The following is a 25,677-nucleotide window of genomic DNA, read 5'->3' as shown; positions in this document are numbered from 1 at the left end:
CTCTTTCAGAGTTGTGAATGTCTCTGTCTTCTCTTTCAGAGTTGTGAATGTCTCTGTCTTCTCTTTCAGAGTTGTGAATGTCTCTGTCTTCTCTTTCAGAGTTGTGAATGTCTCTGTCTTCTCTTTCAGAGTTGTGAATGTCTCTGTCTTCTCTTTCAGAGTTGTGAATGTCTCTGTCTTCTCTTTCAGAGTTGTGAATGTCTCTGTCTTCTCTTTCAGAGTTGTGATGTCCAGACTCAGACAGAGGAGCAGCAGGGTGCTGAGGAGGGGAGACAGGAGCAGGGTGCTGAGGGGGGGAGACAGGAGCAGCGTTCTGAGGGGGGAGACAGGAGCAGGGTGCTGAGGGGGGAGACAGGAGCAGGGTGCTGAGGGGGGAGACAGGAGCAGGGTGCTGAGGGGGGAGACAGGAGCAGGGTGCTGAGGGGGGAGACAGGAGCAGGGTGCTGAGGGGGGAGACAGGAGCAGGGTTCTGAGGGGGGGGAGACAGGAGCAGGTGCTGAGGGGGAGACAGGAGCAGGGTTCTGAGGGGGAGACAGGAGCAGCGTTCTGAGGGGGGAGACAGGAGCAGGGTTCTGAGGGGGAGACAGGAGCAGGGTTCTGAGGAGGGGAAGCAGCAGCCAGGCTCTGACATGATCTACACCATAGAGGATGTCCCACCGTGGTACCTCTGCATTCTACTGGGCCTCCAGGTACACAAATAAACACACTCTCACACACACACTCTCACACACACTCTCACACACACTCTCACACTCTCACACACACACTCACACATTCTCTCACACACTCTCTCACACACACACTCACAATCTCTCACACACACTCACAAACTCTCTCACACACACACACTCTCTCACACACTCTCTGACACAGTCTCTCTCACACACACACTCTCTCACACACACACACACACTCTCTCACACCCACTCTGACACACACTCTCTCTCACACACACACACACTCTCACACTCTCTCACACACTCTCTGACACACGCTCTCACACTCTCTCACACACTCTCTGACACACTCTCTCACACACACTCACACACTCTCTGACACACACACACACACACACACACACACACACACACACACACACACTCACACACTCTCACACACACACACTCTCTCACACCCACTCTGACACACTCTCTCTCACACACACACACTCTCTCACACACTCTCTCACACACACACTCTCTCACACACACTCACACACTCTCTCACATTCTCTTACACACACACACTCTCTCACACACACTCTCTCACACCCTCTCTGACACACTCTCTCTCACACACACACACACTCACACACTCTCTGACACACACTCACTCACACACACACTCACTCTCTCTCTCTCTCTCTCTCTCACACACTTAGTTTTCATGAATGGTTTTCTCACTCCACCTTTCTATCAGTAATGGTTTCTTCTTCTCTTTTGTGCGCTCCTTCCCCCAAATGTATCTCTCCCCTCCCTCTGTTCCCCCCCCCCCTCTCCCTACTCTCTCTCCCCCTCCTCTGTTCCCCCCACTCCCCCCTCCCCCCCCTCCTCTCTCTCTCCATGGTGATTAACACTGTGTCTTTAATCACAGCACTACCTAACGTGTTTCAGCGGTACCATCGCTGTGCCCTTCCTGCTGGCGGAGGCCATGTGTGTGGGACAAGACCAGTACACGGTCAGTCAGCTGGTGGGAACCATCTTCACCTGCGTGGGAATCACCACAATCATACAGACCACATTTGGAATCAGGTACGTGTGTGTGTATGTATGTGCGTGTCTTAAATTACAGGCCTCTCTCATCTTTTTAAGTGGGAGAACTTGAACTAAATAGTTTTTTGCCCCACAATGCATTGTGTAACATATTTGATCTTCTATGTTTAGGTTACCTCTTTTTCAGGCCAGTGCTTTTGCCTTCCTCATCCCTGCCCAAGCCATCTTAGGGCTGGATAGATGGAAATGTCCCCCTAAAGGTGCACCACTCAGTCCAATCCTATGTCAGAAGAATATGGCCTAATCAAAGACAGAACCTCACTAATGTGCTATTGTGTCTTGTCTTTCATCAGAGGAGATTTATGGGAACTGGAGTCTTCCTCTGAACACCTCACACATCTGGCACCCAAGGATAAGAGAGGTACTTCCTGCCTCTTGTTACTGGGCCCCCATCCTGGGGTCCATCTTTCTGAACTGTAGCATCTCTCACTTTGATTGACATTATCAGAGACATCATGTAGACATAACTAGGAGCCAGGGTTTGTGTGGGTTAGGTCAAATGGTGGTCCTAGACATACAGTGGGGCAAAAAAGTATTTAGTCAGCCACCAATTGTGCAAGTTCTCCCACTTAAAAGATGAGAGAGGCCTGTAATTTTCATCATAGGTACACTTCAACTATGACAGACAAAATGAGAAAAAAAAATCCAGAAAATCACATTGTAGGATTTTTAATGAATTTATTTGCAAAGTATGGTGGAAAATAAGTATTTGGTCACCTACAAACAAGCAAGATTTCTGTCTCTCACAGACCTGCAACTTCTTCTTTAAGAGGCTCCTCTGTCCTCCACTCGTTAATGGCACCTGTTTGAACATGACACCTGTCCACAACCTCAAACAGTCACACTCCAAACTCCACTATGGCCAAGACCAAAGAGCTGTCAAAGGACACCAGAAACAAAATTGTAGACCTGCACCAGGCTGGGAAGACTGAATCTGCAACAGGTTTGAAGCTTGGTTTGAAGAAATCAACTGTGGGAGCAATTATTAGGAAATGGAAGACATACAAGACCACTGATAATCTCCCTCGGTCTGGTGCTCCACGCAAGATCTCACCCCGTGGGGTCAAAATGATCACAAGAACGGTGAGCAAAAATCCCAGAACCACACAGGGGGACCTAGTGAATGACCTGCAGAGAGCTGGGACCAAAGTAACAAAGCCTACCATCAGTAACACACTACGCCGCCAGGGACTCAAATCCTGCAGTGCCAGACGTGTCCCCCTGCTTAAGCCAGTACATGTCCAGGCCCGTCTGAAGTTTGCTAGAGAGCATTTGGATGATCCAGAAGAAGATTGGGAGAATGTCACATGGTCAGATGAAACCAAAATATAACTTTTTGGTAAAAACTCAACTCGTTGTGTTTGGAGGAAAAAGAATGCTGAGTTGCATCTAAAGAACACCATACCTACTGTGAAGCATGGGGGTGGAAACATCATGCTTTGGGGCTGTTTTTCTGCAAAGGGACCAGGACGACTGATCCGTGTAAAGGAAAGAATGAATGGGGCCATGTATCGTGAGATTTTGAGTGAAAACCTCCTTCCATCAGCAAGGGCATTGAAGATGAAATGTGGCTGGGTCTTTCAGCATGACAATGATCCCAAACACACCGCCCGGGCAACGAAGGAGTGGCTTCGTAAGAAGCATTTCAAGGTCCTGGAGTGGCCTAGCCAGTCTCCAGATCTCAACCCCATAGAAAATCTTTGGAGGGAGTTGAAAGTCCGTGTTGCCCAGCAACAGCCCCAAAACATCACTGCTCTAGAGGAGATCTGCATGGAGGAATGGGCCAAAATACCAGCAACAGTGTGTGAAAACCTTGTGAAGACTTACAGAAAACGTTTGACCTCTGTCATTGCCAACAAAGGGTATATAACAAAGTATTGAGATAAACTTTTGTTATTGACCAAATACTTATTTTCAACCATAATTTTCAGATAAATTCATTAAAAATCCTACAATGTGATTTTCTGGATTTTTCTTCCCTCATTTTGTCTGTCATAGTTGAAGTGTACCTATGATGGAAATTACAGGCCTCTCTCATCTTTTTAAGTGGGAGAACATGCACAATTGGTGGCTGACTAAATACTTTTTTTGCCCCACTGTACCTAATGATAATAACAGTCGGTCTGTCTCCCCCCGTAGATCCAGGGTGCCATCATAGCGTCCAGTGTGGTGGAGGTGGTCATCGGGCTGGTGGGTCTCCCTGGTCTCCTGCTGGACTACATCGGGCCCCTGACCGTCACCCCCACCGTGTCCCTCATCGGCCTGTCTGTATTCCAGACCGCTGGGGACAGAGCCGGTTCTCACTGGGGCCTCTCAGCACTGTAAGAGCACAATCAAATCAAATCAAATCAAATTTATTTATATAGCCCTTCGTACATCAGCTGATATCTCAAAGTGCTGTACAGAAACCCAGCCTAAAACCCCAAACAGTAAGCAATGCAGGTGTAGAAGCACGGTGGCTAGGAAAAACTCCCTAGAAAGGCCAAAACCTAGGAAGAAACCTAGAGAGGAACCAGGCTATGTGGGGTGGCCAGTCCTCTTCTGGCTGTGCCGGGTGGAGATTATAACAGAACATGGCCAAGATGTTCAAATGTTCATAAATGACCAGCATGGTCGAATAATAATAAGGCAGAACAGTTGAAACTGGAGCAGCAGCACAGTCAGGTGTAAGTTGAAACTGGAGCAGCAGCATGGCCAGGTGGACTGGGGACAGCAAGGAGTCATCATGTCAGGTAGTCCTGGGGCATGGTCCTAGGGCTCAGGTCAGTTGAAACTGGAGCAGCAGCATGGCCAGGTGGACTGGGGACAGCAAGGAGTCATCATGTCAGGTAGTCCTGGGGCATGGTCCTAGGGCTCAGGTCCTCCGAGAGAGAGAAAGAAAGAGAGAAGGAGAGAATTAGAGAACGCACACTTAGATTCACACAGGACACCGAATAGGACAGGAGAAGTACTCCAGATATAACAATCCATCCTCGCTTCTTCTCTGTAAGGTATCCTTCTCCCAGGTTTCTCTCTCCTCTCTCCATCTGATCCTCCCAGGTTTCTCTCTCCTCCTGATCCTCCCAGGTTTCTCTCTCCTCTCTCCATCTGATCCTCCCAGGTTTCTCTCTCCATCTGATCCTGTCCTCCCAGGTTTCTCTCTCCTCTCTCCATCTGATCCTCCCAGGTTTCTCTCTCCATCTGATCCTCCCAGGTTTCTCTCTCCTCTCTCCATCTGATCCTCCCAGGTTTCTCTCTCCTCCTGATCCTCCCAGGTTTCTCTCTCCTCTCTCCATCTGATCCTCCCAGGTTTCTCTCTCCATCTGATCCTCCCAGGTTTCTCTCTCCTCTATCCATCTGATCCTCCCAGGTTTCTCTCTCCTCCTGATCCTCCCAGGTTTCTCTCTCCTCTCTCCATCTGATCCTCCCAGGTTTCTCTCTCCTCCTGATCCTCCCAGGTTTCTCTCTCCTCTCTCCATCTGATCCTCCCGTTTCTCTCTGCTCTCTCCATCTGATCCTCCCAGGTTTCCATCTGATCCTCCCAGGTTTCTCTCTCCTCCTCCTCCCAGGTCTGATCCTCCCAGGTTTCTCTCTCCTCTCTCCTCCTGATCCTCCCAGGTTTCTCTCTCCTCTCTCCATCTGATCCTCCCAGGTTTCTCTCTCCTCTCTCCATCTGATCCTCCCAGGTTTCTCTCTCCTGCCTCCCAGGTCTCCATCTGATCCTCCCAGGTTTCTCTCTCCTCTCTCCATCTGATCCTCCCAGGTTTCTCTCTCCTCTCTCCATCTGATCCTCCCAGGTTTCTCTCTCCTCTCTCCATCTGATCCTCCCAGGTTTCTCTCTCCTCCTGATCCTCCCAGGTTTCTCTCTCCTCTCTCCATCTGATCCTCTCCTCTCATGATTTGACACTTGAGATCCATCTATGTTGTCCTGAGTTGTATTATTGTGTGCGGTATGTTGTTCTTACCGCTCTTCCTCACTTCTTTTGTTTAAGTGGTTTACCTTGTTTTGGGCTTGAGACTCTTTATCGTCTTACGTCGAGGACAATTTGTGATCTAATAACTTACTATTAACGTAATTACTTTGTCCCTGTTTTATGTCTTTTATTGGGTTATGATGTAACAGTATCACTGCCTCTCCCCAGGTCCATCTTCCTCATCGTGCTGTTCGCTCAGTATCTGAGGAACTGGTCCTTCCCTCTCCCCTCCTACAACAGAAAGAAAGGCTTCAGCACTGCCAGGGTTCAGATCTTTAAGATGTTCCCGGTTAGAACCAACACACCACACACCTGTCTCACAGGGATGTCAGAAAGCTATACTAATAAGATGTTCTCATGTGGGGTATGACCTATTGTTAAAATACATCAGGCTAATCATTCACGGCACATCATGTCATACAAATCTTGAGCGATTATAATAGAGTCTGAGGCACATTTTACTGCTGTGCCCTCTATGCTACTGCCTTAGTGAGTGCTGCCAGACATGTGGTGGGGACACTGTCAGGCTATAGAAATGACTCACTGTGATAGACAGACACAGACCACAGGGATCAAGTCACCGTTATGTTAATGCCAAGAATGAGCTTTCTGATGGAAATGGCTGTAAAATAAAATACAAATATGGCACAGACCAGGCACATCCAAAATTATAACTTGGAATCTTGGAGTCTCGGAATCCCTATGATTCCGTTATATGACATGTTATGTTGTTCCCCGGTTCTTTCTGTGTTCAGATCATCATGGCCATCATGTTGGTGTGGTTGCTATGTTACATCCTGACTCTGACCGATGTGCTGCCCAGTGACCCCAGCCAGTACGGACAGAAGGCACGCACAGACGCCCGCGGTGACATCATGACCCTCTCCCCCTGGTTCCGGGTCCCCTACCCCTGTAAGAGACCAGCATTACCTCCACTGTCTCACACACGGGGGCAGTTTGGACACACGAGCTAGATCAAGGGTCAAGTGAAGAAAGCGGATGACACGGATCATTTATATGTCACTTTAGAATGTCCTTGTATATCATTTTAAATAGGGAAATGATCTGAGTTGTCATCTATTTGCATTGCCTTTCATCTTGCTGCATAGGAGGAGGATTCAGACATGTGGTGTTTGTGTGTCTCTGATAGGTCAGTGGGGGTTGCCCACGGTGACCATCGCTGGGGTGCTGGGCATGTTCAGCGCCACATTAGCTGGCATCGTAGAGTCTATCGGGGACTATTACGCCTGTGCCCGCCTCTCAGGGGCACCTCCTCCACCTGTCCATGCCATCAACAGGTGAGCATCAGTCTTCTACACCGGGGGTTAGACTTCTAACATGGACCTAAGGCTCTGACAGGGACCTGTGTTCTTAAATGTCTTCTTATTGTCAAGCATCAGTTCCCTGTGTTGACGTATGTCTGTGTCATGTCTTTCCCGTACCAGAGGTATCTTCACAGAGGGGGTGTGCTGTATTATAGCAGGACTGCTGGGAACAGGAAATGGCTCCACCTCCTCCAGTCCCAACATTGGAGTTCTGGGAATCACTAAGGTAAAAGGAAGCTTAGCCCCTCAACTAGTTTTGACTAGATGGGATACAGCTTATGACAAAATTGACTTTTTGTAGCAGGTTCGGAAGAACTTACGCAGCATGTTAGGAGAATTAACGTAGCTGGTTAGGAGAATTAGGTTACGGTTAGGAAAAAGGGTTAGCTAACATACTAAACGTTTCAACTTTTTGATGTAAATTTGACACAAGTTGTACGCTGTCTAAATATGGCCCCGTCGGCTCCTCCCCAGGTTGTTCTCAGACATGTTGTCTTTAATCTATGTAATGAAAAACACCAATGTAGATATGTAATCTCAAGCTGTCTGGTTCGAGTTGGAATCCGCAAAATGATCTTTTTGAAACAGATGAAGGCTTATTGGCATGATCTCCAGTGCAAGTGCTTTGTCACAATGCAAATCGATTGGCCACCCCTCATAGCCTGGTTCCTCTCTAGGTTTCTTCCTAGGTTCTGGCCTTTCTAGGGAGTTTTTCCTAGCCACCGTGCTTCTACACCTGCATTGCCTGCTGTTTGGGGTTTTAGGCTGGGTTTCTGTACAGCACTTTAAGATATCAGCTGATGGACAAAGGGCTATATAAATACATTTGATTTGATTTGTTATTATTGCCACATGATTATTAGCTAAAGGTCTGCTCATCTTTACATTAACTGTTATGTTAATCATTATATTTAAATAATGAGCTGATACCAGAGGTTGCACAGTTCACATGGAGTCACGTTGTACAACGTCTCTCTCTACACACAGGTGGGAAGCAGGAGGGTCGTGCAATATGGTGCAGCCATAATGTTCCTGTTAGGAACTGTGGGGAAATTCACTGCCCTCTTTGCATCGCTGCCTGACCCCATTCTAGGTGGCATGTTCTGCACCTTGTTCGGTGAGTCGCTGACCTTCTGACCTTCTAACAGAGAACTCACGCTGAGCTTCTGACCTTCTAACAGAGAACTCACGCTGACCTTCTAACCTTCTAACAGAGAACTCACGCTGACCTTCTAACCTTCTAACAGAGAACTCACATACAGCGTCATCTATCAATTCAATTCAAGGGCTTTATTGGCATGGGAAACATGTGTTAACATTGCCAAAGCAAGTGAAGTAGATAATAAACAAAAGTAAAATATACAATAGAAATGAACTGTAAATATTACACTCAGAGAAGTTCCAAAAGAATAAAGACATTTCAAATGTCATATTATGTAAATATACAGTGTTGTTACGATGTGCAAATGGTTAAAGTACAAAAGAGAAAATAAATAAACATAAATATGGGTTGTATTTACAATGGTGGTAGTTCTTCACTAGTAGCCCTTTTGTGGCAACAGGTCACAAATCTTGCTGCTGTGATGGCACACTGTGGTATTGTATGTCTCTCTCTACCCCACCAGGGGGCAGTATGATCAGAGAAAGCTCAACTCTATTTGAGAAGGGATGAGGAAATACTGTATGTCTCAAGCTAGAAACCCAGGTAACAATAAGACAATAATAACCTGATCCAGTCCTCTGTTGTTGGTGTCTATGCCCTGCAGGTATGATCACGGCTGTGGGCTTGTCCAACCTGCAGAGTGTAGACCTCAACTCCTCTAGGAATCTCTTCGTCCTCGGCTTCTCCATGTTCTTTGGCCTAATGTTGCCCAATTACCTAGACATGCATCCCGGCTGCATCCAAACAGGTGGGCTGCACATTGAAAAGGTTTTTACTTATATGAAAAGACATCTCCATCTTAAGAGGAAGTGTAGGAGTGGCTTTAGAGAGTTTACAGTGTGTACAGTTAGACTGTCATCAAGCTTTAGTATGGATTATATTGTGGATGTAATGAAGCTTTAGTATGGATTATTATGTTGATGTTATGAATCATGATTAGGATAATTAATATGGTAATAGATATTTTATTGCCCTCCTCAGGAGTTGCAGAGGTGGATCAAATCCTCACAGTGCTCCTGACCACGGAGATGTTTGTCGGAGGCTTCCTGGCGTTTACACTGGATAACACCATCCCAGGTATGCATGCTACGTGAGAATGTGAAACCTCATCTCATTAACAGGAGCTACCAGTCACCTTGTCACACACTGATCAAAGAGATCATCAGTTGTGTTTGTTTATGTGACACCACAATAGCACTATGTGACACATCAATCTTTCCATTTTTGCGCAACCGTTGTCTGTAACAACCAATGTTTGTTCATGTGGCATTGTGTGTGTGTGTGTGTTTATGTGTGTGTGTGTGTGCATGTGTGTGTGTGTGTGTGTTTATGTGTGTGTGTGTTTATGTGTGTGTGTGTGTGTGTGTGTGTGTGTGTGTGTGTGTGTGTGTGTGTGTGTGTGTGTGTGTGTGTGTGTGTGTGTGTGTGTGTGTGTTTATGTGTGTGTGTGTGTGTGTGTGTGTTGTATGTGTGTGTGTGTGTGTGTGTGTGTGTGTGTGTGTGTGTGTGTGTGTGTGTGTGTGTGTGTGTGTGTGTGTGTGTGTGTGTGTGTGTGTGTGTGTGTGTGTGTGTGTGTGGTGTGTGTGTGTGTGTGTGGTGTGTGTGTGTGTGTGTGTGGTGTACGGTTTCAACAGGCACCAAGAGGGAGAGAGGGCTGCTGGACTGGAAGGCAGATGAGAGCATGGGGGGAAGCTCAGCGAACATGCGTACTTATGACTTCCCTATTGGAATGAGCTGCGTTAGGAAAGTCAGCTTCCTGCGCTATCTACCCATCTGCCCCAGTTTCCGAGGCTTCATGCGATGCAGACGGAAGGATAGCATGCAGGAAAACATGGAGGATGAATTAAGAGAGAGGAATGAGAGTTTACGCATGGACACAACAATTACCTTGGCCTTCCCTAAAGTATAGTAACCCTGCAGTGATTCATCTTTAAAATCATTTTAGCTGTATTTTTCACAGCTGTTTATTGTTTTTGGACACTTACAGTTGTAATTGAAAAATGCACTGTCTGCAATTGGGAAACAGGGAGTATGAACACTGACTGGGCAAAAATGATGCCGATGTTGTATAACGATGTTGCATTTTTGAAACTGTAATGTTATTTACCAGAGCACATTTCTCACCACATTGATTTGGGAAGTTTGTCTACTGTCCCCATTTTTCTACTCACCACTACCACCTTACAACATTCTGTTTCTAAGTTAAAGAACAAAAGAGTCCTATATTCAGATGCATACTGATCTTAGTGTACTGTATGTAGACTGTATTGAAGAAGCAGAGAGAACATTAACAGTGTTTATTTAGTAAGTCTTTATTGTGTACAAAATTATAAGTAAAGATAGTGTATCTCTTCTGATGATCTGAACTCAAAACACACGTGAGGTTATGCAAAAACATATATGATATAAAACTAAAGTATAATTAAGGAAAGCATTCCTTTTTTTGACTGTCAAATGTTTGTTTACATTATTAAGTGTTACAATAACATGTTAAAACAGACAAATGATAGTAGAGACGTCTATCAACTGATTTACAATTTGACAAAGTACCGTAAGATAGAAAACCCACAGGCTTCGATGTCAAGTTAACATGGTAATTGTACTGTACTATTATCTGAGAGACTGAACCATGAAACGACACTGTGCTATTAACTGAGACTGAACCATGAAACGACACTGTACTATTAACTGAGACTGAACCATGAAACGACACTGTACTATTAACTGAGAGAGACTGAACCATGAAACGACACTGTGCTATTATCTGAGAGAGACTGAACCATGAAACGACACTGTGCTGATTATCTGTGCTATTAACTGAGAGACTGAACCATGAAACGACACTGTGCTATTAACTGAGAGAGACTGAACCATGAAACGACACTGTGCTATTAACTGAGACTGAACCATGAAACGACACTGTGCTATTATCTGAGAGAGACTGAACCATGAAACGACATTGTGCTATTATCTGAGAGAGACTGAACCATGAAACGACACTGTGCTATTAACTGAGACTGAACCATGAAACGACACTGTGCTATTATCTGAGAGAGACTGAACCATGAAACGACACTGTGCTATTAACTGAGAGAGACTGAACCATGAAACGACACTGTGCTATTATCTGAGAGAGACTGAACCATGAAACGACACTGTGCTATTATCTGAGAGAGACTGAACCATGAAACGACACTGTGCTATTATCTGAGAGACTGAACCATGAAACGACACTGTGCTATTATCTGAGAGAGACTGAACCATGAAACGACACTGTGCTATTATTCGAGAGACTGAACCATGAAACGACACTGTACTATTAACTGAGAGAGACTGAACCATGAAACGACACTGTGCTATTATTTATCTGAGAGACTGAACCATGAAACGACACTGTACTATTATCTGAGAGAGACTGAACCATGAAACGACACTGTGCTATTATTCGAGAGACTGAACCATGAAACGACACTGTACTATTAACTGAGAGAGACTGAACCATGAAACGACACTGTACTATTATTCGAGAGACTGAACCATGAAACGACACTGTACTATTAACTGAGACTGGACCATGAAACGACACTGTACTATTAACTGAGAGAGACTGAACCATGAAACGACACTGTGCTATTATTCGAGAGACTGAACCATGAAACGACACTGTACTATTAACTGAGACTGGACCATGAAACGACACTGTGCTATTATCTGAGAGACTGAACCATGAAACGACACTGTACAGATTGGAAGACTGTGACACGGGTGTGACCTCTAGAAGTGATTCTAAAAAGGCGCAAACCAAGAGGCTAGGATCTATTGATCTATCAAGGAAGCACAGGATCTGTATATTTATGACTGTTCATGATTGATTTCACTGTGACATCATGAAAGAATTTGAAATTAAATTTCCCTTCCATATTACACTCTGAGCCTTTGTCTGTCAGAGTCTCTGTCAATAGCGCCCATCGGAGTCTCCCTGGCGATTAGTTTGTAATCTGACGACAGCTGCCCTCTCGCTTTGTTCAGGTCACGCTCTTCAAGTAAACAATGGTAAGATGGAAAAGACAACAAAAGCTTATGCAGGTCATAGGGAAAATGGGATCCTATCAAACTTTGTTGTTATTTTTAGAAAACATTTCACTCAGTGTAAAAAATATCAACCACTAAAAATTGAATTTCTACATTTCTCCTTTGAAATTTGGAAAAATATAATCTGTGTTTTTTAAGAATGTGTTGTTCTATCTATATTACACAACTAGACATGAAAAACATTACCACCAACAACAAAGAAACAGTTTGTTTACGTTAGAAAAATAATAAAAGATCATCAGGTATCTGCCCACAAATACACATTGTCAGTAGGAAAGGGAAGAGGAGGGTTCATGGAACCAGGGGTGAACACACTGTATGCATTTTAGGTATGCAAAACAACACATACAGTGCTTTCAGAATGTATTCTTACCCCATTGACTAATTCCACTTCTTTTGTTGTGATACAGCCTGAATTGAAAATGTATTAAATGTAGATTTTTTTCCACTGACCTACACACAATACCCCATAGTATCAAAATGGAATTATGTTTCTCGAAATTTTTTACAAATTATTAGAATTAAAATTTAAAAAATGCTGAAATGTCTTGAGTCATTAACTATTCAACCCCTTTGTTATGGCAAATTAGTTGAGCAAGGTAAAATGTGCTTAACAAGTTACATAATAAGTTGCATGGACTCTGTGTGAAATAATAGTGTTTAACATGATTTTTGAATGACTACCTCATATCTGTACCCCACACATACAATTATCTGTAAGGTCCCTCAGTCGAACAGTGAATTTCAAACACAGATTCAACCAGAAAGATCGGGGAGTTTTTCCAATGCCTCGCAAAGAACTGCACCTATTGGTAAATGACATTGAATTTCTTTGGATGGTGTATCAATATACCCAGTCACTACATAGATACAGGCCTCCTTCCCAACTCAGTTGCCAGACAGGAAGGACACCGCTCAGGGATTTCACCATGAAGCCAATGGTGACTTTAAAACAGTTATAGAGTTTAATGGCTGTGATAGGAAAAAACTGAGGATGGATCACCAACACTGTAGTTACTCCACAATACTAACCTAAATGACAGAGTGAAAAGAAGGAAGCCTGTACAGAATAAAAATATTCCAAAACATGCATCCTGTTTACAACAAGGAACTAAAGTAATACTGCAATACATGTGGCAAAGCAATTAACTTTTTGTCTTGAATACAAAGTGTTATGTTTGGGGCAAATCCAATACAATACATTACTGAGTAGCAAGCTCCATATTTTCAAGCATACTGGTGGCAGCATCATGTACTGGGTATGCTTATAATCATTAAGGACTAGGGAGTTTTCAGGTTAAAAAATAAACTGAATGGCACTAAGCACAGGCAAACTCCTAGAGGGAAACCTGGTTCAGTCTGTTTTCCACCAGACACTGGGACATGAATTCACCTTTCAGCAGGACAATAACCTAAAACACAAGACCAAATCTACACTGGAGTTGCTTACCAAGACAACACTGAATGTTCCTGAGTGGCCGAGTTGCAGTTTTGACTTAAATATACTTGAAAACCTATGGCAAGATCTGAAAATGGTTGTCTAGCAATGATCAACAACCAATTTGACAGAGTTTGAAGAATTTTGAAAAAAATGATGGGCAAATGTTGCACAATCCAGGTGTGGAAAACCTCTTAGAGACTTACCCAGACAGACTTACAGCTTTAATCACTGCCAAAGGTGATTCTACATTTTATTGACTCAAGGGTATAAATACTTATGTAAATGAGATTTCAATAAATTAGCATATGTTTTCATTTTGTTGTTATGGGGTATTGTGTGTACATGGTTGAGAATTATTATTATTTTTCATCCAGCCGAACACAACCAAATGTGGAATAAATCAAGGGGTATGAATACTTTCCGAAGAACTGTTTATTAGCAGCCCTCTGTTCTCTCACACAGATATATGATGATGTAAAATCCCGAGACACTGATTTTAATGACTGTGATTGATACGCAATATTTACTCAACCTGACAGTATATGTAGCTAAAACTGTCTGATCTATCACTGGGTAGCCTTGGGTGGCTTACCCACACAGTCCATACTCCCTGGATAGTGCAGTGTGCTGTCATGTGATAGTGTTATGGTGTCACTGACTGGTAAGACGTCTCAGGGCCCGGTGTGAGGCATCTCCTGTGGATGAGCCTGAACAGAGAAGCACTGTGGAGTGTACATGGCTGGGAATTGCAGTGAGTGGCAGGGCATTGCATACACTGGTGGCAGTACTGCAGTAGGCACCGTCTGCTGTGGCAGCAGCACTTCCACGTACTGGCAGGTCTCTGGATCGAACAGCATCTTGCGTTGTGGCTGAGGGGGAAGTTGGGGAACATCGACGTAGAAACATCTCCCTGTCTCCGGGTCGATCAGCATGTGTCGGGGTCCCTGTCCGTAAACCTGACCTCCAGCCATCTCAGGGTACACCAGGCCTGCACGGCTCTGCCTGTATTCTGTGCTGAATGGGGCCATGAAACGCTGTGTGCTGCACAGGTACTGCTGTTGTTGTGTTTCTGGGGAGGGCATTTTGATTTCTCCATTCCCTGCTGGCTGCCGGGGGGCATATTTTTCTTCGCTCAGCAGTTGGAATGGCAGGTTTTGAAGTGAAGGCTGCATCAGTACAGGGGCCTGTATGAAACTCATCTTTCCTTCATGGGTGTGGATTGTGTGGCAGCTCATTGGGTTGGCTGGATAAAAGAAGGAAGACGTCAGCGTCTTTGGAGTCCCAGTGGTGTTCAGCTGTACACAGGCAGGGGATGGTGTGCAAGCGAGTGTAGTTTGAGCCTGGTATCTGGGAGGTGGGCCCTGAATTTGGTTGTTATCCTTGACACTGGAACACTGATACTGTTCTGGCTGGTATGCTGCTGATGAGTAATAAGTCGGAGCTGCTGTAAAACTATTTGCTGCTTGTGGTGATTTCTGTTTTCCATTGGTGGTGCCTGTCCTTTCACACTGTCGCTGATTACACTTACCAGGGAGCTCCACTGAAGACCAAGTCTGACGGGACATCTCTGCTCTGTTTGGGTATTTTGACGTTGAATCGGATTGGTTGAGATGAGTTTGGCTGCCTCTTCTCCCAAAAGGTTTTACAAGACTTTGGGGTGTGACATTTGTAAATCCAGTGTTAGAAATGTCTTGTGATTCATGGAGAGCTGTGGCTTTGGTTACAAATCCCTTTGGGGCGGTGTAAAGCAAAGTTGTATCCACAACCTTCAGAGGTGCCGGAGGGGACACTTTCTTCACAAACAGCTTTTCATCAGGCCTGGCTGCTCTGACCCCACAGGCCTCTCTGTGGCTGACCTGCTCATATGTAGACTGCTGATAGAAGGATGGGGGTCTGTCCTCTTGTCCCGAAACAGTGTCCCCTACATTTTTGAAAGACAGGTTGTAGGTATTTTTCACCAGCCGCCTCACATCCCTCACAACATGCACTGGAGCCATGGCTTTAAGTGTCCCCACGTTCCCAGATGTGCCCAGGAACTGCACATCTCCCCTGTCCCCTGGCTCTATCACCTTTCCTGATAAACCTTCACGAATGAGTGGCTGCTGACTGTCTTGACTTCCCCAGGGTATATCAGTCCTCTGTAGTGCCTTAGGCAGGGGGTTCTGTTGTTTATGGACCCCCTCCCCTCTGTTGGATTCCTCTGGTGTGTTTTTCACCAGAGTCTGTTCACCTCCAGTTCTACTTGAACCAGAACAACATGTGCTCCTGTTTTTGCCTCTTGCTGAGTCACAGGATAGTCTGTCCCCAGGGCTCCGGTTAGCGTACGGTAGAGCCCCATTCCTGGGGTTTTGCCGTTCGATCTCCTCACTCTCTAGAGCGGTGGCTATTCCAGCCCTCTTAGTGAACGTCCTCTGAAACTCTGACCCTCCAATGTTGCTCACCAGAGGAATTGAGTTCTGTTTGTAAAGCAGCTTTTGGTGTGTTTTGGCACTTGCAACCTGATGATATTGGATCGAGTTACTCTGGCTATGTGAATCCACAGAGCTCATATCAGTGGTGTTGTTCCCTTTGACTGCCAGAGGGCTCTGGTGACAGTCCTTAACGTTGTTCTGGACTTCTGCAGGTGCGAAGGCTCCTTCTTTCACTTCAGAGTTTTGAAGATTCTGCTCCAACTGCATCTTCTTTGACAGGACACTCTTAATGATACATGAGGCCATTTTGGTTTTTGTGGAGGTCTCGTCCAGGGAAACGGACTTCTGGAGCCTCTGCTTTCTCTCTGCCCGAGTTGTCCTGTTCTCCGACTCCATCCCATGGGACTCCCGGTGAAAGGCAGCCGGGGTGCTGTGCTGACGCATGAACACGTCCCTGCGGTGGCTGACTGTACAGGGTGTACATCGGCCTTCATCTGTCACCTCGCCTTTATCGCTGTCTTGTGATTCCGCCGTGCCCCGTCTCTTGAGTTGGATTTGCCTCTTGGGAACGGTTTTCGCCCCCCCTCTGTACACCTCCCCTTGGTTTTCCATAGCCACATCAATGCATTCGAAGCTGCCGGTTTCTAAGCATGCTGTTGTGCTTCGGATGTTAGCTGACCCAACCGAAGACAGCTGGAGGGAGATATCATCTTCTGACCAGTCGCTGACTGTAGACGTTTGGGTCGAGGACCTACAGCTGGAGCTGTAGACATCCAAGTAGTCTGTCTGGGGGCAGTAGTATTTGCTGAAGGCCAGGTCTCTGTCAGCCTCGTAGAACTTGGTGGTCATGGTGGATGTCTCACCCCTGTGTTGTAGAGATTTGTGGAGCCACCAGGTGCTTCTACAGGGTTTCTGAGAGAGCGGTCTGGATCTCCAGGCGTCTTCCTGGCTGTCCGTTGGCAAGCTTTGGGATCCGGGAGGGCTCTGTCATTGGTGTTGCTGCCCAGTTGCGAGGGAACACTCTGAATAACAACACGCTGGGATTCCTGACTGCAGATCCCGAGTGTCGAGATGCAGCTTGCAAGGCACTTTTCTATTTCCGTCTCTGAGTGACAGCTCCGTCTGCTCCTCTCTGTAGCTAGCCTCTGTGCAGTCCAACTCCTCCCACCGCTCCTCCTGACCACCCTCCACGGCGTTAGGGTTAGAGTTACCCTCCATAGGGGTGTCTGCTAAGGAGTTTACTTTCAGTATCACAAATACTGGGACCCTCTCTGTGTTGTGGAAACCTCGTTTGGCTGTCTGCCAATGTGTTCTCGTCCCTTGTCCAAGTTGTATTGATTTACCTTGGATCAAAAGAGTGTTACAGGTGCATCTGGGTTGAGGGGAGAAGGACCTCTCATTGGTGTCAGTATCAGTGAGGATAGCAGCCACTGTGCCCACGGTTTTGTTGGATTAAGAAGTTTCATCTGATGTTTTACTTGACCCATCTGTACTCCCCCCTCTGTCAGGTTGGTAATACAGGGCTCAAACAGTACAGCAGCATCAGTCATCTGAGATGAAGGTGGTATTAGTGGGCACAGACTAGAGGCTGGGGCTCAGGAGGCAGTGTTAACAGAGCTCAGACTAGAGGCTGGGGCTCAGGAGGCAGTGTTAACAGAGCTCAGACTAGAGGCTGGGGCTCAGGAGGCAGTGTTAACAGAGCTCAGACTAGAGGCTGGGGCTCAGGAGGCAGTGTTAACAGAGCTCAGACTAGAGGCTGGGGCTCAGGAGGCAGTGTTAACAGAGCTCAGACTAGAGGCTTGGGCTCAGGAGGCAGTGTGTCTTTTGGTTCTTCCACCTCACCAACATCACTTAGTGAACATAGGGCAGTGCAGTAGGAACTAGTCGAATCACTGACGTCATCAGTTGGCGTCAAAGTCCTATTTTCTCCTCCTCCTCTTAGATAATACCCCATATAAAGATCCTTTCCAACATGACCCTACTGTCACAATGCTCTCCTCTTTTAAATGCAGTGTAGGATGTCGTCCAAGTCACAGCCTTAATGACAATTCTTCAGTGTTCAAAGATTGATTCAGATTCTTTTTATCCGGCACCTAAATCAGAACTACAGAAAGAAAGAAGAATATAACTTTGGGTTTTACACAATGACGCCTTTAAATGAAATGTAGCCTAAATAAATAGATCCTGACATGTATAGACGTGGCCAAAAGTTTTGAGAATGACATAAATATTAATTTTCACAAAGTCTGCTGCCTTAGTTTGTATGATGGAAATGTGCATATACTCCAGAATGTTATAAGAGTGATCAGATGAATTGCAATTAATTGCAAAGTCCCTCTTTGCCATGAAAATGAACTGAATCCCCAAAAAAACATTTCCACTAGATTTCAGCCCTGCCACAAAAGGACCAGCTGACATCATATCAGTGATTCTCTCTTTAACGCAGGTGTGAGTGTTGATGAGGACAAGGCTGGAGATCACTCTGTCATGCTGCTTGAGTTCAAGTAACAGACTGGAAGCTTAAAAAGGAGGGTGGTGCTTGGAATCATTGTTCTTCCTCTGCCAATCATTGTTACCTGCAAGGAAACACATGCCGTCATCATTGCTTTGCACAACAAGGGCTTCACAGGCAAGGATATCGCCTCCAGTAAGATTGCACCTAAATCAACCATTTATCAGATCATCAAGAACTTCAAGGAGAGCGGTTCAATTGCTGGACTTTCTTGGGCACCCAAGAAAGTCCAGCAAGTGCCAGGACCGTCTCCTAAAGCTGATTCAGCTACGGGATCAGGGCACCACCAGTACAGAGCTTTCTCAGGAATGGCAGCAGGCAGGTGTGAGTGCATCTGCACGCACAGTGAGGCGAAGACTTTTGGAGGATGGCCTGGTGTCAAGAAGGGCAGCAAAGAAGCCACTTCTCTCCAGCAAAAACATCAGGGACAGACTGATATTGGGCAGGGCGCTCTTGAAAAAGAGATTTTAAATCTCAATGAGCCCTTCCTAGTTAAAAAAGGTGTAATAATAAATACATAAATAAATAAACATTCTGCAAAAGGTACAGGGATTGGACTGCTGAGGACTGGGGTAAAGTCATTTTCTCTGATGAATCCCCTTTCGGATTGTTTGGGACATCTGGAAAAAAGCTTGTCTGGAGAAGACAAGGTGAGCGCTACCATCAGTCCTGTATAATGCCAACAGTAAAGCATCCTGAGACCAGTCATGTGTTGGGTTGCTTCTCAGCCAAGGGAGTGGGCTCACTCACAATTTTGCCTAAGAACACAGCCATGAATAAAGAATGGTACCAACACATCCTCCGAGAGCAACTTCTCCCACTCATCCAGGAACAGTTTGGTGAGGAACAATGCCTTTTCCAGCATGATGGAGCACCTTGTCATAAGGCAAAAGTGATAACTAAGTGGCTCGGGGAACAAAACATTGATATTTTGGGTCCATGGCCAGGAAACTCCCCAGACCTTAAACTTGTGGTCAATCCTCAAGACGCGGGTGGACAAACAAAAACCCACAAATTCTGACAAACTCCAAGCATTGATTATGCAAGAATGGCCTGCCATCAGTCAGGATGTGGCCCTGAAGTTAATTGACAGAATGCCAGGGCAGATTGCAGAGGTCTTGAAAAAGAAGGGTCAACACTGCAAATATTGACTCTTTGCATCAACTTCATGTAATTGTCAATAAAAGCCTTTGACACGTATGAAATGCTTGTAATTATACTTCAGTATTCCATAGTAACATCTGACAAAAATATCTAAAGACACTGAAGCAGCAAACTTGGTGGAAATTAATATTTGTGTCATTCTCAAAACTTTTGGCCACGACTGTATTTACACAGTTTTGAATCATGTTTTGTTTATCTAACTTTTGTATTTGATTTTTTATGTAACAAATCTAAGTGCTGCATAGTATAAATTAAAATGTATCAAGGTATTTAACAGTAAATGTATAACATCTACACTACATTATCTATGAAACCAAGTCTTGTGAAAATCCTCATATTATTATGTAAGTGGGATTCTGAAGGCCTGAGACCTGACACTTCCAGTAAGACATCTACAGTTACCTTGATGTGAGGTAGATGAAGGCCTGCACATGCATCTGATCTGACTTGAAGGTATTCTCCCCTGACCGTGTGTTTGTAGCTGGCAGTGTCTGCGAAAGTGAGACCTGACACTTCCAGTAAGACATCTACAGTTACCTTGATGTGAGGTAGATGAAGGCCCCCCTTGTGTCTTGTCAGCTGTGAAGAGAACCACAACCTAATTCCTATGAACAGATCCTACAGCCCAGTCTGAAGAAAATTATTCACACATCAACCACCAGTCCAGTCAAATCCTCCTCCAACAAAACCTGAAACCAAAGAACCACAGGCCTTTATATGTCTAGACATCTCAAATACAACAAAAAATAGAAATCAAAACAAAATTAACTACGTCAACCTTCTCCTCTTCACCGTCTAAAATAAATGGTGGACTGGAGATGACTGTCTCCAGATGACTGTCTCTGTGAGATGATAAATGGTTGACTGGATGACTGTCTCCAGATGACTGTCTCCAGATGACTGTCTATGTGAGATTATAAATGGTTGACTGGATGACTGTCTCCAGATGACTGTCTCCAGATGACTGTCTCCAGATGACTGTCTCCAGATGACTGTCTGTCTCAGATGACTGTCTCCAGATGACTGTCTATGTGAGATTATAAATGGTTGACTGGAGATGACTGTCTCCAGATGACTGTCTCCAGATGACTGTCTATGTGAGATTATAAATGGTTGACTGGAGATGACTGTCTCCAGATGACTGTCTCCAGATGACTGTCTATGTGAGATTATAAATGGTTGACTGGAGATGACTGTCTCCAGATGACTGTCTCCAGATGACTGTCTCTGTGAGATGATAAATGGTTGACTGGATGACTGTCTCCAGATGACTGTCTCCAGATGACTGTCTCTGTGAGATGATAAATGGTTGACTGGATGACTGTCTGACCTTCTTTTCTCGTCTCTTGAGGTTTGGCCCTGGGCCCTAGGGCTATGTGGTCCTGGCCCAGCAGGAGCTGAGATGACGGCCTGGCAGTAAACTCTAAGTAGCAGGTGCTGGTTGGGTTGCGCTGGAGCTGAGCCTACCACTGGATTCCACATAGCATGGCCAGTTTACACACAGTCACAGAGGGCTGGCTAAATATAGCCTCTGCAGCCCTATAGCGCTATCATTGGGGGAGAGAGGGCTGTGGCCACTAAATGACTCCTCTAAATGGAATGGTTGAATGGTCATTTGATGATGGGGATACACTGTATGTACTACTAGGAGGAACCGACAATTTAGTTTATGTAATAGTTCATTTATATAGAAGGGCACATAGTAGGCACCTAACACATACATGAACTTTGATAGCTATAGTATAAGTGTTTATACTTTAGAATGAAGGTCACACCATTTTGAAAGTTTTGTCTTATTGACTATTGTTGCAGCAGTGCTGTTGTGGGATCATGATTCAGCAGTTCAGCAGTGCCAAACCTCCCTGCTGGGCAAATGTGTCTGATGGGTCACTACCATGCCGACCATACCAAGAAGACAGGGATTAGACATTCGGTCAAATTTACCACCGTGGCAGCGCCAAATAGTTTGTTGGTATTGGAATAGGTCGCGTTTTAACGAGCTAACTGGTAAAGCCTGTGTGGTAACTACCCACTCTGCTAGATGTCTGTGGTGTGCAGAGCCCCGGTCCCTGCAGATCAGCAAGGATCAACTGGAACACTCTGGTGTTAACCTGTGTGTTTGTGTAAGGCTCAGTGGAGGCTGCTGAGGGGAGGACGGCTCATAATGACGTCTGGAACGGAGTGAATGGAATGGCATCAAACACATGGAAACCATGGAAACCACGGAAACCATGGAAACCATGCGTTTGATGTAATCGATACCATTCCACCTATTCCACTCCAGCAATTACCACGAGGCCGTTCTTCCCAATTAAGGTTGCCGCCAACCTTCCTGTGGTAAGGGTCTACCCTGTCTGGGGTGACTGTGGGGGTCTGGCCCTGTAGTGATGCACAGGATATGATTACTCTTCTTCACTCCTTATTAGATTGCATGCTTTCTTTCTTTTCTATGACTCTTCTAAACAAATAAAATGAGAACATTTGAACATCTTGGCCATGTTCTGTTATAATCTCCACCCAGCACAGCCAGAAGAGGACTGGCCACCCCACATATGCTCTCTCTAATTCTCTCTTTCTTTCTCTCTCTCGGAGGACCTGAGCCCTAGGACCATGCCCCAGGACTACCTGACATGATGACTCCTTGCTGTCCCCAGTCCATCTGACCGTGCTGCTGCTCCAATTTCAACTGTTCTGCCTTATTATTATATGACCATGCTGGTCATTTATGAACATTTGAACATCTTGGCCATGTTCTGTTATACTCTCCACCCGGCACAGCCAGAAGAGGACTGGCCACCCCTCATAGCCTGGTTCCTCTCTAGGTTTCTTCCTAGGTTTTGGCCTTTCTAGGGAGTTTTTCCTAGCCACCGTGCTTCTACACCTGCATTGCTTGCTGTTTGGGGTTTTAGGCTGGGTTTCTGTACAGCACTTATGTACGAAGGGCTATATAAATACATTTGATTTGATTTGATTTGAGAAACAAATTGCATCAAATTATGCTGACCTGAGCAAATGGAAAGTGCAAGAAACATAAAACCCTACAGATCATAAATGTTTAGGCTTATATGGCAGTAGACATAATTAAACTGTGCAATCATTGAAAACAAACACCCACACACACATACAAACACACACACACACATACAAACACCCACACACACATACAAACACACACACACACATACAAACACCCACACACACATACAAACACACACACACACATACAAACACCCACACACACAACTACAAACACACACACACACATACAAACACCCACACACACATACAAACACACACACGTGACCATTCACTCAGCAATAGCATGAATGTGTCTCTATGCATGAAACAAGTGTATAGTATGTCCAGGCTATAGAGATAGACAGAGGACTCATCTTTGTATCTGTGCCATTATTATTTATTTATTTATCCGTTATTTTACCAGGTAAGTTGACTGAGAACACGTTCTCATTTACAGCAACGACCTGGGGAATAGTTACAGGGGAGAGGAGGGGGAAGAAAGAGCCAATTGTAAACTGGGGATTATTAGGTGACCGTGATGGTTTGGGGGCAACTTGGGAACTAGTGTATGTAGCGTATGTGACAGCAAGGGCATATGTGACAGCATGGGCACATAGCGTATGTGACAGCATGGGCAGAGCCACTCAAATCCAATAAAAAAATTGAATCAAATTTTCTTCTTCATGTTCGTAAACAACAGTGAAATGCTTACTTACGGGACCTTCCCAAAAAAGCAGAGTGAAAGAAAATAGAGACATAATATAAAAGTAAAACAAGTAATAATAAAAGTATTAATATATTCACAATGAGTAATGATAACCTGACTACATACACTGGGTACCAGTACTGAGTAATGATAACCTGACTACATACACTGGGTACCAGTACTGAGTAATGATAACCTGACTACATACACTGGGTACCAGTACTGAGTAATGATAACCTGACTACATACACTGGGTACCAGTACTGAGTCGATGTGCAGGGGTACGAGGTAATTGAGGTGCTTCGTGCTTCTACACCTGCATTGCTTGCTGTTTGGGGTTTTAGGCTGGGTTTCTGTACAGCACTTTGAGATATCAGCTGATGTACGAAGGGCTATATAAATACATTTGATTTTGATTTGATTTGATTTGAGATAGATATGCACATATAACCAATCTTATGGCTTGGGGGGTCGGAAGCTGTTCAGTGTCCAGTTGGTTCTAGACTTGGTGAATTGGTACCGCTTGCCATGCTGCAGCAGAGAGAACAGTCTATGACTTGGTGAATTGGTACCGCTTGCCGTGCTGCAGCAGAGATAACAGTCTATGACTTGGTGAATCGGTACCGCTTGCCGTGCTGCAGCAGAGATAACAGTCTATGACTTGGTGAATCGGTACCGCTTGCCGTGCTGCAGCAGAGATAACAGTCTTGGTGAATTGGTACCGGCCGTGCTGCTGCAGAGATAACAGTCTATGACTTGGTGAATCGGTACCGCTTGCCGTGCTGCAGCAGAGATAACAGTCTATGACTTGGTGAATCGGTACCGCTTGCCGTGCGGCAGCAGAGAGAACAGTCTATGACTTGGGTGACTGGAGTCTTGGCCATTTTTCGGGCCTTCCTCTGACACCGCCTGGTATAGAGGTCCTGGATGGCAGGAAGCTTGGCCCCAGTGATGTACTGGGCCATCCGCACTACCATCTGTAGCCCCTTGCGGTCGGATGCCGAACAGTTACCGTACCAAGCAGTGATGCAGCCAGTCAAGATGCTGTCTATGGTGCAGGTGTAGAACTTTTTGAGGATCTGAAGGCCTGTGCCATATCTCTTCAGCCTCCTGAGAGGGAAGAGGCCTTGTCGTACCCTCATCACGACTGTGTTGGTGTGTGTGGACCATGACAGATCCTTAGAGATGCCCTCCTCCACTACATCCCTGTCGATATGAATGTGGTGGACTCGCTCGGACCTCCGTTTCCTGTAGTCCACGATCAGCTACTTTGTCTTGCTGACTTTGAGGGAGAGGTTTTTGTCCTGGCACCACACGGCCAGGTCTCTGATTTCCTCCCTATAGGCTGCTTCATCGTCATCTGTGATCAAGCCTATCACTGTCGTGTAGTCTGCAAACTTAACGATGGTGTTGGAGACGTGCTTGGCCACGCAGTCGTGGGTGAACAGGGAGTACAGGAGGGGACTGAGCATGCACCCCTGAGGGGCCCCCGTGTTGATGTTCAGAGTGGCGAATGTGTTATTACCTACCCTCACCACCTGGGCGCGGGCATTCAGGAAGTCCAGGATCCAGTTGCAGAGGGAGGTGTTCGGTCCCAGGGTCCTTAGGTTAGTGATGAACTTGAAGGGCACTATGGTGTAGAATGCTGAGCTGTAGTCGATGACCAGCATGCTCACATAGGTGTTCCTTTTGTCCAGGTGGGAACGGGCAGTGTTGAGTGCAATAGAGATTGCGTCATCTGTTGGGGCGGTATGCGAATTGGAGTGGGTCCAGGGTGTCTGGGATGATGGTGTTGATGTGAGACATGACCAGCCTTTCAAAGCATTTCATGGCTACAGATGTGAATGCTACAAGGTGATATTCATTAAAACAGGTTACCTTGGCGTTCTTGGGCACAAGGACTATGGTCATTTGCTTGAAACATGTAGGCATTACAGACTGGGTCAGGGAGATTTTGAAAATATAATTGGAGTCTATCTCCATTTTAAAGTATTCAATTTTCTTATTCACAAATGACTGATGACCCGGTTGACCCGGTTGTACATGACTCCCACAGGGTCACCAGGAAGGATCAGCCAATGAAGTTGGACTACATTAAAATGGTGGAAGCCCTCAACAGCA

The 25,677-nt window shown here is 45.5% G+C and overlaps 1 protein-coding gene across 2 annotated transcripts; it reads left to right on the top strand.

Moving 5' to 3' along the window:
- Positions 1-575: 575 nt before the first annotated feature.
- LOC112228264 (solute carrier family 23 member 1) lies at positions 576-11,019 on the top strand. Of its 2 annotated transcripts, none has more exons than XM_042309710.1 (13): positions 576-689; positions 1,614-1,751; positions 1,884-1,972; positions 2,066-2,133; positions 3,912-4,093; positions 5,894-6,014; positions 6,481-6,637; positions 6,876-7,023; positions 7,171-7,276; positions 8,038-8,167; positions 8,817-8,960; positions 9,194-9,289; positions 9,847-11,019. In XM_042309710.1, the coding sequence occupies exons 1-13, from the start codon at positions 649-651 to the stop codon at positions 10,119-10,121; spliced, it is 1,695 nt and encodes a 564-aa protein (XP_042165644.1). In that variant the 5' UTR covers positions 576-648; the 3' UTR covers positions 10,122-11,019. The 2 variants fall into 2 exon arrangements, with proteins under 2 accessions (XP_042165644.1, XP_042165643.1); XM_042309709.1 differs by having other exon boundaries at positions 1,594-1,751.
- The last annotated feature ends 14,658 nt before the right edge of the window (positions 11,020-25,677 follow it).

The sequence above is a fragment of the Oncorhynchus tshawytscha genome, linkage group LG30 (genome assembly GCF_018296145.1).
Source record: "Oncorhynchus tshawytscha isolate Ot180627B linkage group LG30, Otsh_v2.0, whole genome shotgun sequence".
In the NCBI taxonomy this organism is placed as follows: domain Eukaryota; kingdom Metazoa; phylum Chordata; class Actinopteri; order Salmoniformes; family Salmonidae; genus Oncorhynchus; species Oncorhynchus tshawytscha.
Note: the sequence above shows the minus strand (reverse complement) of the source record. Positions and strands in the feature narration are given on the sequence as shown.